Genomic DNA, 14,917 nt, shown 5'->3' with positions numbered 1-14,917 from the left:
CAATATGATCACATTTCATGTACTTACTTAAACTGTACAAAAAAACATTTATTTATTTATGTTTATTTTTGAGAGAGACAGTGCAAGTGGGGGAGGGGCAGAGAGAGAGAGACACACACACACACACACACACACACACACACACACACACAGAATCTGAAGCAGGCTCCAGGCTCTAAGCTGTCAGCACAGAGCCCAACGTGGGGCTCGAACCCATGAATCGGGAGATCATGACCTGAGCCAAAGTTGGACGCTTAACCGACTGAGCCACCCAGGTACCCCTAAAAATCTTTTACCCATCCTGAATTAGTCCCAATGCAGAAAAGGTGCTCACCACTGTCCTAGAAAAACTTTTTACTTTCCAAAATATTCTGGCCTTCCCATTAAATCTGTGTAACCACATTAAAAAAAAAAAAAAATGAGAGAGAGAAAAAGTGTGAGCAGGCAGAGAGGGAGAGAATCCCAAGCAGGTTCTGCGCCCTCAGGGCAAAGGATATTTCCACCGTCTAGATTTTCTCTTACATTTATATATCTAACCATTAAGGATGGTTTACTGAGTGTGTAATACAAGGAACAAGACAAAAGCATGAGATCATGAACCATGAGATCACAACCTGAGGTGAAATCAAGAGTCAGATGCTTAACAGACTGAGCCACTGAGGCGTCCCTGTAACCACATTTAATGTCAGTCTAAATATACTCACAGATTTACTGAAAGACTAGAAATGGATTTAACCATCAGGTACCAAAAGAGTTTTAGATTTGACTATGTTTATAACCTTTCCTGAACATTCAGGTCTACAACTTGAAGTTGAATATCATGTTCTTCCACATGAGAGTTCTGTTCAGACTCAAACTTTTATAATTTTTTTTAAGTTTATTTATTTTGAGAGAGGAAATGTATGTGTACTCACACACGTGCAAGCAGGGGACGGGCAGAGAGAGAGGGAGAGACAGAATCCCAACTAGGTTCCGTGCTGTCAGATCTCACGATCAGTGAGATCATGACCTGAGCCAAGATCTTAATCTTAACTGACTGAGCCACCCAGGCACCCTTCAAGTTTTTGACATAGAAAAATGTTGAAGTGTGGCACAATTAAGTTCCACAGAGGGCTTCAGCATATCGAGGATAAAGGGTTTCCACTACTGAAGGCAATCAAATTATGAAAGAAATCAGCATTCCATTGGTAAACTATGAATCTGGCGTCTAAAGTCTACATCCTAAGACCCATTCATTCATAGAAAACCATTTGTGCATACCAAACAGAAGCTATTGGAGTCACCAAACATTTAATCCATAGATCATCTCAGAAATCAAAAGAATCTCTAAAATATGTAGTCAAGATATCCGCACCAATTCCTGCCTCCTCAAATTCTTCCTTAGAAATGAAAAGCAAGCAATTGTCAAAGTCCACACACCCAATATCCACCACCTCCCCAAATCTTTCTTTATTACATACCAAACTTTGTATAGTATTCCCATTATATGTCCTTTACTTGCCAAATATTTTTAGCACCATGTGCCACACTGTTCTACATGCTTTATATTAACCTATTAAAATTTCACAATAACCTCTGAAGTAAGTACTATTATTATCTCCATTTTGCAGGTGAACTGAGGTGTGAAAGTTAATTTTATGTGTCATTTTGGCTAAGCCATGGTACTCAGAGATTTGGTGAAACATGAACCTAAATGTTGCTATGAAGGTGTGTTAGATGATATAAACATCTAGGTAGACTTTGAGTTAAAGCTGATGACCCTCCATATTCTCGGTGGGACCAATCCAGTCAGTTGAAGGCCTTAAAAGAAAAAAGACTGTCCTCCATGCCTCCCAACTCTACCCTACCCACCCCAAGAAAAAGGAATTATGCTTCTACACTGCTTTTTGGATCTGCGTTGTAACACCAACTCTTCAGGTCTACAGCCTGCTGGCCTACCCAGCAGAGTTCAAACTTGAAAGCCCCAACAATCACAAAGAACAATTCCTTAAATCCCCACCCTCTACACACACCACATACACCCTATTCTTTTTCTCTGGTGAACCCTGGTTCAAACAACAGGTAAGGGTACTTGGTCAAAGTCATAAAGCTAGAAAGTGCAAAAGTTGGAATTCAAACGCAAGTGCTCTAAACTCAGAGACTGGGGGCGCCTGGGTGGCTCAGTCGGTTAAGTGGCCGACTTCAGCCCAGGTCACAATCTCGCGGTCTGTGAGTTCGAGCCCCGCGTCGGGCTCTGGGCTGATGGCTCAGAGCCTGGATGCCTGCTTCCGATTCTGTGTCTCCCTCTCTCTCTGCCCCTCCCCTGTTCATGCTCTGTCTCTCTCTGTCTCAAAAATAAATAAAGGTTAAAAAAATTAAAAAAAATTAAAAATAAAAAAATAAACTCAGAGACTGTATTCTTCTTGAGTCACTGAATTCAGTGATAGCTAAATGAAGAAAAAAATGGAAAATTACTCACCAAGTAGACATTATTTGCTGACTGTAGCGAATAGTACAAATGGACAATGAAAGGACTTTTGCTTAGTGCTAGTGCGTCCCTCTCGGCTTGCACCTGATGTGTCATATTTTTGTTGATCATATCTGCTTTTTTGACAACCTATGGTAGACAACATGATAACACATTCATTTTATTTTTTATTACAAAGTGTTCTCAAGTTTCAGAGTTGCCTTTTGTGAAAACAACCAGATGAAAGAAAAAGATGAAGAGAAAACAAAGATGTCATTTGTACTCCACATTGCCATCAGGAAACTGTCAGAAAAACAGCAAATATGGTGAAAACAAATCAAACCTTTTTTCAAGAGAACTGCTTATTTTGGCGTCAAGTGGCAAAAGTATCACATCCTTTTTGAGAAGGAAAAAGAAGTAAACAAATGTTCCCTTAGTGCCCTGCATATTAGTAGAAAAAAAGTTCCATTCTACTGTTCTTTTAACAAAGTCAAAGGATAGTGATCTTCCTCCTAATAAGCCCCCATAATCAGGAACCTACGCACAGAGAATTAGCAGCTAGTAAATTTTTTTAACTTCTGATTCTTTGATGGATGGGAATTAGAAAGAGGAAGAACATAGGAAGTTTGTTTGCCTAGGAAAAAAAAATCTTAAGAATGGTTAGAACTACTGAAAGTTAATAGTCTCAAATGTTGTCTTACAGAAAATAACAAGTTTCAAGTTTCAAGGTAATTGGTGTGGAAGCAAAACTATGATATAATCTACATTAAAATTGGAGCACTAACCTGAATAGTCAGCAACACTGAGATCAAATCTCAGGATGATTAAAAGTCATATTTCTTCCAAAGATTCATTAGAATATTTAACAAAATTGGGGCGCCTGGGTGGCGCAGTCGGTTAAGCGTCCGACTTCAGCCAGGTCACGATCTCGCGGTCCGTGAGTTCCAGCCCCGCGTCAGGCTCTGGGCTGATGGCTCGGAGCCTGGAGCCTGTTTCCGATTCTGTGTCTCCCTCTCTCTCTGCCCCTCCCCCGTTCATGCTCTGTCTCTCTCTGTCCCAAAAATAAATAAACGTTGAAAAAAAAATTAAAAAAAAAAAAAGAATATTTAACAAAATTATTAATACACTATAAATTCCAGCCTTATAACCTTTCCATAAGAAAACAAGGAAATTGGCAAAGCCAGTCTGTAACATGATTTCACCTATGACTCCACTAGATTGGAAGCTCTGTGAGGGCATGTTTGTTTTGTTTACCACTGTACCCTAGATCCTACACACAAAGGGGACACTCAACAAATATCGAAAACATGAATTGATGTTTTCATTTTAATAAGTGATAATGACTGATCAGCAAGTTCAGCAGAAGGAAAAGCAACATATGAAGCAAGGAAGAATTAAATTCAATGGGGTGTGTCTGAGAGGTCAGGGAAGGTTTGAAGAGGGGCTAAGATGAACCTTAATACATAAATAACACAGGTGGAGATGAGCAGAGAAGGGTGGAAGAAAAGCACTTAAGGAGGAACCAGCACAAACGTAAGTTCAGAAGCACAGCACTACACAGCATTCATGGACTAGTCAATTATCTGGAGTGGCTAGAACATAGGATTTGTGGAAGTTACAGTTGATGTTTAGGGCCTGGACTTGGACCATGATTGCTTTCCTAAGGAGTTTGTTAGGTTGCATGTCACAGCCTAAGGAATGGATGAAAAAATAGCGATTCCAGTTAGGGGCCTATTCCTGGAAATGAAGGCCTGATGAATCTCAAAAACACTGTCAGGTAAAAAAACAAAACAAAAAAAATAAAACAAAAAACACACAAAAAACAAAACAGATGCAAAAGACCATGCATTGTATGATTCCATTTACATGCAATGTGGAGAAAGGGCAAACCTGCAGAGACAGAAAATAGATTGGTGGTTACCTGGGGCTAAGGGTGTTAAGGGGGAGGTACTGCAGATGGGCAGGAAGTCTTTTTGGGGTGATGGAAATGTTCTAAAATTGGATTGTGGTAATAGTTACCCAATTTTTAATTTACTAAAAACTGACTTGTACTTTAAAAAAGAAAGAAGGGAGACAGGGAGGGAGGAAGAAAAGACAAAAGAAAAAGAAAAAGTGAAGTCCTGTGCTTGGGCAGACTTGGGAACGTAATAGAATGGAAGAGATAATAAGAAGGAATACCAGACGGGGTGCCTGGGTGGCTCAGTCGGTTGAGCTTCTGACTCTTGGTTTTATCTCAAGTCACGCTCTCACATTCCGTGAGTCCGAGCCCCTCATCAGGCTCACACTGGCAGTACGAAGCCTTCTTGGGATTCTCTCTCTGTCCCTCCCCCGCACACTCTCTCTTGAAACGAATAAATAAACTTTAAAAATTTTTTAAAAAGAGAAGGAATATGAGACAAAATTGACAGGACTAGTTGAGACATAGGTTATACAGATGGAGTAGAGGGAAATTAAAATGACTCACGTTTCTAGCCTGAATGACAGGGATGAAGGTGGTTTTATTAAGCGGAGAGAGAGAGTACAGAAAGTTCAGTGTTTAAGCAGTTAGGTGGAGAGGATTGTTCAAAGTCAGGAAAGTACAATTTCAAGGCACTTGGTAGATATTCACATAGCAACGTCCAACAGGAAGTTGAAACTGCATTAGCGGTAAAACTGCTGGTTTCTTTACCATGTTCATTCAGTGCTTAAATACGAGTAATCCGAAATTATGGGAGTGGGGAGTGAGGACCAAGAGTGGCCAGGAAAGCTTCAAATACATTGAAAGCTCTTGAATGCTTTTGGAATGATATGTACTGCTGCAAGGATAAAGGAGTGGTATGTTCTAACATGTTTCAGTTTAGTCTTTAAATAGTTGTTTCACATTTAATGTTTCAAACTTAATTCTGGTAAAGGTCAAGGCGGTAAAAAGGACTCAGAAATCCTGATGTCTCCTAAGCATTGTTGGTGTGAAAAGGGCGTGGCAGAGGCGAGCCACTCGGCCTGCCTGCGCTCAGGTCATACCAAGTAAGAAGTCATAGGGCTGTGGAGGCCCCTACCGCCCTGGAGCCTGCCCAGTTCAGGGGGCAGAAAAGAGGGCCGAAGGTCTGAACTCTTTCCCTCTTTTTACTCCCCGCCTTCTTACCTTCACCGCATACAACTTGCCGCCTTTCTGCCCGAGATACACCTTCCCGAAGGCGCCACGGCTAATAGGTTTCACTATGGTAAATTCCTCAATGGAAGGAGGTCTTGGCACCGGGATCCTTTTCACGCATTCCACTGTCACTGCGTCTCCTCCACTCTCCTCGCTCCCCGCAGTGCGCTCCATAGCAGGCCAGCCCAGAAGGAAGCCTGTAGCATCAGCTAAGGCCCCTTCCCAAGCCACAACTCCCGCCAACTAGGTTCAAAGTAAGACCCCGCCCACGCAATGCGCAGGCAGTGACGTCACCGCGTTGCCGTGCTCGCGCCGAGCCCAGTGCAGCCCCGCCCCTGTCACCTCTTGCTCGTAAGCGCGGAAGTACCCAATGGAGCTGAGGGCTGGGACGCTGGGAAATTCTCCAGCCAAGCACACACTCTTCGAGGGCGGTGACCGCGGCCCAATTACCTCATTTAGTAATAACTGGGGAGGCACTGACTTTTGCTTACAAGAAATCTCGGGATTGACTAGGTTTCTCCTGACCTCCAAACGAGGTTGATGGGACCCGCCCTCACCCCACTTTTGCTTGGTTTTGTTTGTTTTTTACCCCTCGCGACCTCGCACCCCTGGGCGAAATGTAAGCCAGTTTGGTTTAGCTCCCCGAAATCATACAATGTGGAGAAACTGGATGAGCAGGAAGCAGGTGGCTGGCCCTGTCATCTGACAATGTTAACAGGACGTAACTTGCCTGACTGAAGCAGATGAGGACCAATAGGAACAATTTTCGATTTATTGTGGGGAAGATAAAAAGCACTAAACTGTAGCGAGTTTATCATAACTCAAGGCCCAGTCGGAAAAGGAGACTATGTTGGAAGATTTCGTAAGGAAGGTGCAAAAAGATTTAACAGGGTCAATGCCATCCCCTCTTAAGGGGGAGATACATACATATATATACATGTTTATATATGTATATGTATGTGTGTGTGTATATATCGGCGCCATAGAGCTTGGGGATCCAGCACCAGTATTATTCCCGTGAACATCAAGCCTGGGGGCCAGGGTTGCTCAGCTACCGTAGTAGATACAAACGTCAGAACCAGAAAGGTGGAGCTCCAGAGCTGGCGTTCACCCGCGGGTGATGCAGCCCACCTGTCCCGGAAGTAGTGTTGCGTTGGAGGCTTGCCTTCCGGGGTAGATTGTATGTCGTTGCAGCAGCTGTAACAAGGAGAGGCCATTTTCTGTTTCTAGGAAGAGTGAGGGCTAGGGGAGAGGGAAAAAGAAAGGAAAGAAAGGGCTCAGCGCCTCCCCGCCGAGCCGTGGACAGAGGGGCACTTTCGGCTGGCGGGTGAGGTCGCTGAGGGCCCAGAGGAGATGTTTTCCCTCTCGAGTACGGTGCAGCCCCAGGTGAGTCTGGCATCCGGTCCGTTTTTTTCTCTCCTGCCCGCGGCTCTTTGCCGTTTGCGTTTCGTGGAAGCGATTTCGCGTTTGGGATCGTAGGAGGGGGGCGATCAGCGCAAAGCAAGTCCTAGTCTTGAGAAGGGATCAGCGATCACGCTGAGAGTAAAAGGCTGACGTTGAAGCAGAGGCATGAGATGATGAGGACTTTGGTTTATCGAGTTGATAGCGTGGAATTGTTACTAGAGAATCCATTAGGCATTGTTCAGTGCCGGACATTCTGAGGTGGGGGGAGCAGAGTGAGGCTGGGGGAAACGCCTTTGCCTTAGATATGATGAAAGCAGATAATGTTTCTTTCCATCTGATCACCTTTCCAGTGATTTTACGGTTCACAACCCTGATACCCAACTCTTTCTTTCCTTTTTAAATGGAATTTAACCCAAACATGTTATAATTATTTGAATACTACGAGTGCTTTCTTTCTTTTTTGGCCAGAAATGACTAATAAACACATATTTTAAAGCTATTGACTGCTTGCAGTTACTATTTTTATTCATATTCTCCCATTTTTTCATCAAGCAAAAGGGCAGAAAAGAGTCATTCCTAGGGTTTTTAATTGTCTTCTTTTGGGAGTAACCACTTGTGACGGTGTCTTGTCCTTGTTTCATTTAAAAATCTTTTTTGATGGCAATATTCTGATAGTTTCTTGCTGGGGCGGGGGTGGGGTGACTCAGTTTGCTAATAGTTTTTGAACACATTCAGATTTAAAAATAATTTTTTAACACTCTTTAGTTTCAGCATATAATTACGTTCCTTTTGTAACCCCCACCCTTGGTTTTTTGTTTTTTGTTTTTTGTTTTTGTTTTGCTAGTACTGGCTGGATAATCGAAAATGAAGTGATTAGTTATTTATTGGACATCAGTAATGGGCCAGGTGGACAAAGCAAATGTGGAATCTATAGTGATATGAAGAAAAGTTGAATAGGAGTTAGTCAAGTGAAGAGTTAATAGAAGTGAACCAGTATCCCAGGTATATGCAAGGGTATCTGGAGGTCCTGAGATTGGGAAGAGTTTAGCTGATTGGAGGAACAAAAATAATGTCAGTGTGGCTACAATGTAGTGATTAAAGGGCATAATAACAGAATTAAGGTTAGGGTGAAGCCTTGAGGCAGATCATACAGGAAATTATAAGGGACTTTGGATTTCATTTGAAGTGTAAGCATAGGATAACCTGATCAGAAGTGTTTTCAGTTAAGGATGCTATTGCAGTAACCCAGGAGAGGGATGATGCACCACTAATGTGGTGGCAGTGGTTATGGAAAGAAGAGGATGAGTTTGTTTGTTTTGAACAAAGAGCAGAATTTAATGAGGGATGATGGAAAGAAGTGTTTCTGTTCTGGTCAGCTGGATGGGTGAAAATGTTATTTGCCGAGCTGTGTGATCAAACTCAAGGGGTTCACCACTTGAGATACATCAGATTGGACACAACCCGAGAAAATGTTGAAAACAAAGAACTTTATTACTTGTTACAAGTAAGGAAACAGATGACTCTCAAAGCCCTGTCTCTCTGTGGGGTTAGTACAGGAAGGTTTTATTCAGTGTATTAGGGGGCGGGGCAGGGAGCTCGCATAAGCACTTCAGTTACTCATTCCTAGCATGTCAACATGCTAGTGCATACGTTGTATTTTCAAAAAAAAAAAAAAAAAAAATGGTGAGGGGCGCCTGGGTGGCCCAGTTGGTTGAGCGTCTGGCTTCGGCTCAGGTCACGATCTCACGGTTTTTAAGTTCGAGCCCCGTGTCGGGCTCTGTGTTGACAGCTCAGAGCCTGGAGCCTGTTTCGGATTCTGTGTCTCCTGCTCTCTGCTCCTCCCCCACTCGTGCTCTGTCTCTCTCTCAAAAATAAATAAACATAAAAAATTTTTTTTTTTTTTTTTTTTTTAAAAAGCCAGCTCATACTGGCTCACATAGGGTGGCTGTCAGGTGAGACACACCCAGCAAGGGGCTCTCACGTGAAACAGCTAGTTTCCTTGGCTGAAGTGTGGGTTCTACAAAACAAAACCCATTCCTTGCTTGCTTTTGTCCCTCCCCTTCCTCTCTTCAGCTGATAGCTTTCAGCCCTGGAGGGGTCCTACCAGTTGTTTGAAAAACAAGTCTGACTTGGCCTGTTGAATACAGTATTAAACCTTTTAAAGCTGAAGTTCAAGAAGTTTATATCAAGAAGACCGAATTTTAGGAGAGTTATCATCAGCTGGATGGAGAGTTAGTGGTACGTGATGTTGGTAGAGATGGTGAAGGCATTTTGTGTACTGCAGGCAGGCTTAATTGGGCTCATATATGTGTTTTATGCTCTTATGTGTTTTATGCTCTGAAGAAGGATAGTACACATATTTGTAATTCCTGGTTGCTTAATCATTGAATACACTTGAATATAAACTGTGAAGCCAGGAAAGATATGGAAGGTGAACTTTTTCATTGAGATCAAACCATTTTTTAGCAATTTAAATCCTTTTTTGTTTTTTTTTATTTTTTTAATTTTTTTTTCAACGTTTTTAATTTATTTTTGGGACAGAGAGAGACAGAGCATGAACGGGGGAGGGGCAGAGAGAGAGGGAGACACAGAATCGGAAACAGGCTCCAGGCTCCGAGCCATCAGCCCAGAGCCTGACTCGGGGCTCGAACTCACAGACCGCGAGATCGTGACCTGGCTGAAGTCGGACGCTTAGCCGACTGCACCACCCAGGCGCCCCTTAAATCCTTTTTTGAATAAGAGATATAACTAATTAGAAAGAAGCCTTTCAGGGGTGTCTGGGTGGCTCATTCCGTTGAGCATCTGACTTTTAATTTCATCTCAGGTCATGATAGGGTTTTGGGATCGAGCCCTGTGTCTGGCTCTGCACTGAGCGTGGGGCCTGCTTGGGATTCATTCTCTCTCTCTCTCTCTCTCTCTCTCCCCGTCCCCCTCCCCCCCTTGCCTTCCTCCCTCCCCCTTCCTCCTCCTCTGCTCCTGTCCCCTGCTTACACTCTCTTTCTCTAAAATAAAAATATAAAAAATTGATTCCTGTAGGTTTTTTTAAATGTTTATTTTTGAGAGAGGCACAGAGCATGAGTGGGGGAGGGGCAGAGAGAGAGAGAGAGGGAGACACAGACTCTGAAGCAGGCTCCAGGCTCTGAGCTCTCAGATGTGGGGCTCAAACCCGAACCGGTGAACCATGAGATCGTGACCTGAGCTGAAGTTGTATGCTTAACCGACTGAGCCACCTAGGCGCCCCATGATTCCTGTAGCTTTAAAAGAGCTTATTGTTTCTACCCTGAAAAGGATACATGCTCATTGCCAAAAATGCCAAAAAGAAAAACACAAATAAGAAAATGAAAAACCTTCATAATCTCATTGTGCAAAGACATATTTTAGAATACATTCTTTCGTACTTTTTGCCTCTACACAAATATGTGTGTATGCATGCTTTTTAAAAAGTATGTTGTAGTTTTTTAATTTTTTAACTTTTTTTACTTTAGAGAGAGTGTGTGAGCGAGAAACAGGGGCTGAGAGAGAGAGAGAGAGAGAGAGAGAGAGAGAGAGAGAGAGAGAATCTTAAGCAGGTTCCACGCTCAGCACAGAGCCTGACACAGGGCTGAGTGGCATGACCCTGGGATCATGACCTGAGCCAGGATCAAGAGTTGGATGCTCAACCGACTGAGCCACCAAGGCATCCCAAGATGTAGTTTTACATTTAACAGTTTTTTTCATTTAACATATTATTAATTCATTTCTGTATCAGTAACTATGGGATAAAGAGTCTAACAAGAATCTAGAGTCAAATTATCTTGGTTAGAGTATTTGCTCATATACTTGCTGAGTGACTTGAACATGCCACTGAACCTATCTAAATTCTGGATGTCTTTATCAGTTAAATAGAAGTATAATAATAGTGTTTATATCTGTTAAAGGATTAAATGAGATTGAAGATACTGAGGGTTTGGTTCAATACTATCACAGTAAAGGGAGTACCACAATAACACAAGTCAAATGAATTTTTGGGTTTCCCAGTGCATGTAAAAGTTATTTATTTTTTTAATTTAAATTTTTTAAAATTTACATCCAAATTAGTTAGCATATAGTGCAACAGTGATTTCAGGAATAGATTCTTTAGTGCCCCTTACCCATTTAGCCCATCCCCCCTCCCACACTCCCTCCAATAACCCTCTGTTTGTTCTCTATATTTATGAGTTTCTTATGTTTTGTCCCCCTCCCTGTTTTTATATCATTTTTGTTTCCCTTCCCTTATGTTCATGTGTTTTGTCTCTTGAAATCCTCATGTGAGTGAAGTCATATGATATTTGTCTTTCTCAGACTAATTTCACTTAGCATAATACCTTCCAGTTCCATCCATGTAGTTGCAAATGGCAAGATTTCATAAAAGTTATGTTTACACTATAACCTATTAGTTGTGCAATAATAGTATTATGTCTAAAAGCAGTGTAATACCTTAATTAAAAATACTTTATTGTTAAATAATGCTAACCATCATCTGTGCTTTCGATGAGTCATAATCTTTTTGCTGGCTGGAGGGTCTTGCTTCACTGTTGATTGCTGCTGACTAATGACAGTAGTGGCTGCTGAAGGTGGAGATGGCTGTGGCAAATCTTAAAATGAGACACAAGTAATATTTGCTATATCGATGGACTTTTTCATGAATGATTTTTCTGTAACATGATACTATTTGATAGCATTTGACCCACTTAGAACGTCTTTCAATATTGGACTGAATCCTCTCAAACCCTGCTGCTGCTTTATCAGCTGAGTGTATCTTCATAGCATCTTCACCAGGTGTAGATTTCCATCTCAAGAAACCACTTTCTTTGGTCATGCATAAGAAGCAGCTCATTTATGTCAGTTTGATCGTGAGATTGCAGCCCTTCACTGCCATCTTCAGGGTCCACTTCTAGTTCTCTTGTTATTTCCACCACATGTACACTTCCTCCGGTGAAGTCTTAAACCCTTCAAAGTCAGCCATGAAGCTTGGAATCAGTTTCTTCCAAACTCCGGTTAATGTTGATATTTTGACCTCTTCCTATGAAAATGTTCTGAGTGGCATCTAAAATGGTGAAGGTTTTCAGTTTACTTTGCCCAGGTCTGTAAGAGGAGTCGTGATCTATAAGCTATATAGTCTTCACAAAATGCATTTCTTAAATAATAAGACTTGAAAGTCCCAAATTGTTCCTGACCCATGGGCCACAGAATGGATGTTGTATTAGCAGACATGAAAGCAGCATTAATCTAAATGGTATACTTCCAGCAGAGCTCTTGGGTCACCAAGTACATTACCTGAGCAGTAATATTTTTAAAGGAATCATGTTTTATGAACAGTAGGTCTCTTAACAGGGGACTTAGAGTATTCAGTAAACCCTACTGTAAATAGATGTACTGTCAAACAGGCTTCCTTCCATTCATAGATCCCAGGCAGCATGAGTTTAGCACTATTCTTAAGGACCTAGGATTTTCAGAATGGTAAGTAAGCACAGGCTTCAACTTAAAGTCCGCTACATTAGTTCCTAACAAGAGAGTCAGCCTGTCCTTCAAAGCTTTGAACCCAGGTGTTGACTTCCCCCCAGCTGTGAAAGTCCTAAATGGCATCTTAGAATAGAAGGCTGTTTCCTGTACGTTTAAAATCTATTTAGTGTAGCCACCTTCATTAGGTATCTGTCTTATTTAGATTTTCTGGAGCTTTTATTCAGTGTTTGCTGCTTCACTCTGCACTTTCGTGTTAACAAAAATGGCTTCTTAAACCTCATGAACCAACCTCTGCTAGGTTCAGACTTTTCTTCTGCAGCTTCCTCACCTGTTTCAGCCTTCATACAAATAAGTACATTTAGGGCCTTACTCTGGATTAGGCTTTGGCTGAAGGGGGAGTGTTGTGGTTGGTTTGATTTTGTATCTAGACCACTGAAACTTTCAGCAATGGGCTGTTTGGGTTTTTTATCATTTGTGTGTTCACTTGAATAGCACTCAACTTTATTTTGCTTGCACAACTTGGCAAACTGATGCAAAAGGCTTATCTTTTAGGCTATCTTGGCTTTCAACATGCTTTCCTTACCAAGCTTAATCATGTCTAGATTTTGATTGAAAGTGAAAGATATGTGACTTTTCCTTTCACTTGAACACTAAGATGCCATTATAGGGTTACTAATTGTCCTAATTTCAATATTGTTGTGTCTCAGGGAATGGGGAAGCCCAAGGAGAGAGAAATGGGAAGGTCCCATTGGTGGAGTAATCAGAACACACACAACAGTTATTGATTAAGCTCAGTGTCTTATATGGGTAGGATTTGTGATATCCCAAAACCATTACGGCATTAACATCAAAGATTACTAATCATGGATCACCATAACAAATATAATGAAAAAGTTTGAAGTATTGTGAGAATTACCAAAATGTGACACAGACATGAAGCGAGCAAATGCTGTTGGAAAAATGGCACCAAAAGACTTCCTTGATGCAGTGCTGTCACAAACCTTAATTTATAAAAAATACAGTGTTTGCGAAGTATGTTAAGTTAAAGCACAATAAAATGAGATATGCCTATATGGCATATGACACCAGCTGGGTGTCCAACAATTCAATTCTGAAACTACTTACCCAGTGTTAGTGCAGACCCCCAAAGTTAAAGGCTCAGCCCCACAAGACTGGTCCCATTTCAGATACCAGTCACAAGTCCCAGGCCATTCATACTTCTGATCTCCCAGCTATAAATCAGGGTTTCCCACAACCCCCTCCTCAGGTTTGATAATCTGCTAAAATAGCTCACAGAACTAAGAAACATACTTCACATTTACTGGTCCATTATGAAAGAGAAATGAACAGCCAGTTGATTAAGTACACAAGGGTACAGCCAGAAGGGTCCCAAGCAAAAGATGTGGAGTGGATTACTCTTCTTCAGGGTGAATCTCTGCACTCCATCTCACTGTTCAAGAGCTTTTATAGAGATCAATCCCCAGCCCTCCCCTCCCAGAAGCTAGGGGGGTGGGGCTAAGAGTTCCCACCTTCTACTAATTACTAGGTCTTTCAAGTGGCCAGCCCAGCCCTGAGGCTATTTAAAGACCCTAGCCTAGGGGCGCCTGGGTGGCGCAGTCGTTAAGCGTCCGACTTCAGCCAGGTCACGATCTCGCGGTCCGTGAGTTCGAGCCCCGCGTCAGGCTCTGGGCTGATGGCTCAGAGCCTGGAGCCTGTTTCCGATTCTGTGTCTCCCTCTCTCTCTGCCCCTCCCCCGTTCATGCTCTGTCTCTCTCTGTCCCAAAAATAAATAAACGTTGAAAAAAAAAATTTAATAAAGACCCTAGCCTAAATCACCTCATTAGCATAAATCCAGGAGTGATCCAAAGGGTTACCTTACGAATAGTAAGACACTATACCACACAGGAAATTCCAAGGGTTTTAGGAGCTCCTGGCCAAGAAATGAGAACAAAGACCACTGCGAACTAAAATGTAAGGTCAAAGTGGCAAGCGATTTTTTTCCTCTATTTTATTCTTTGACTTTTCTCTATTTTACTTTATTTATATAATTATTTAATGTAAAATTGTAAACAGAAGGAAGTAGGGGTCCCTGGAAAAAGACAGACAAAGCTTTCTTTACGTAAGGCTTCCTGGCCATCTTGTGAAAGAATTTAAGAACAGCCACTATCAGGCCAGGAGATAGCCTAATCATATCAGGGACGATAAGTCAGTGGCAAAACTCCCAGTGTTAGTTCAAAAGTGAGGACTGACCTGACTTATTTTTGAAGGATCTCAACTCCTTTGAGCACTCAGATACTGGACCAACTGGAGCGAGAGAATTGATGATGCTGACCCCTTGCTGGCCCTTGTAACTCTGACCTGGACTCAGTCACCTCAAGATGACTACTGCCCCAGTTCCATGATGTATTCCCTACTGCACAAGCCTTGTCATGAATATGTATGAAACCCCAGCATAA

The 14,917-nt window shown here is 42.0% G+C and overlaps 2 protein-coding genes across 4 annotated transcripts in view; one reads left to right on the top strand and one right to left on the bottom strand.

Annotated features, from left to right (window-relative positions):
* The window catches only part of MASTL (microtubule associated serine/threonine kinase like), a 35,875-nt gene extending 30,006 nt beyond the window's left edge, over positions 1-5,869 (bottom strand). Inside the window, exons 1-2 of one of the 3 annotated variants that reach the window (XM_086714698.1) lie at positions 5,568-5,869; positions 2,459-2,596 (exon numbers count right to left, since the gene is read on the bottom strand). In XM_086714698.1, coding sequence (XP_086570824.1) covers positions 2,459-2,596; positions 5,568-5,750 — 321 coding nt within the window. In that variant the 5' untranslated portion in view covers positions 5,751-5,869. The remainder of the gene's footprint in view (positions 1-2,458; positions 2,597-5,567) is intronic. The other 2 variants (XM_025930563.2, XM_025930560.2) reach the window with 2 other exon arrangements.
* An 879-nt stretch (positions 5,870-6,748) lies between these two features.
* The window catches only part of YME1L1 (YME1 like 1 ATPase), a 55,153-nt gene continuing 46,984 nt past the window's right edge, over positions 6,749-14,917 (top strand). The window contains exon 1 of the mRNA XM_086714699.1: positions 6,749-6,962. Coding sequence (XP_086570825.1) covers positions 6,930-6,962 — 33 coding nt within the window. The 5' untranslated portion in view covers positions 6,749-6,929. The remainder of the gene's footprint in view (positions 6,963-14,917) is intronic.

The sequence above is a fragment of the Puma concolor genome, chromosome B4 (assembly GCF_028749965.1).
Source record: "Puma concolor isolate L17-30 chromosome B4, mPumCon1.1.hap2, whole genome shotgun sequence".
NCBI classification, from domain to species: domain Eukaryota; kingdom Metazoa; phylum Chordata; class Mammalia; order Carnivora; family Felidae; genus Puma; species Puma concolor.
This window is presented reverse-complemented; position numbering and strand designations above follow the sequence as displayed.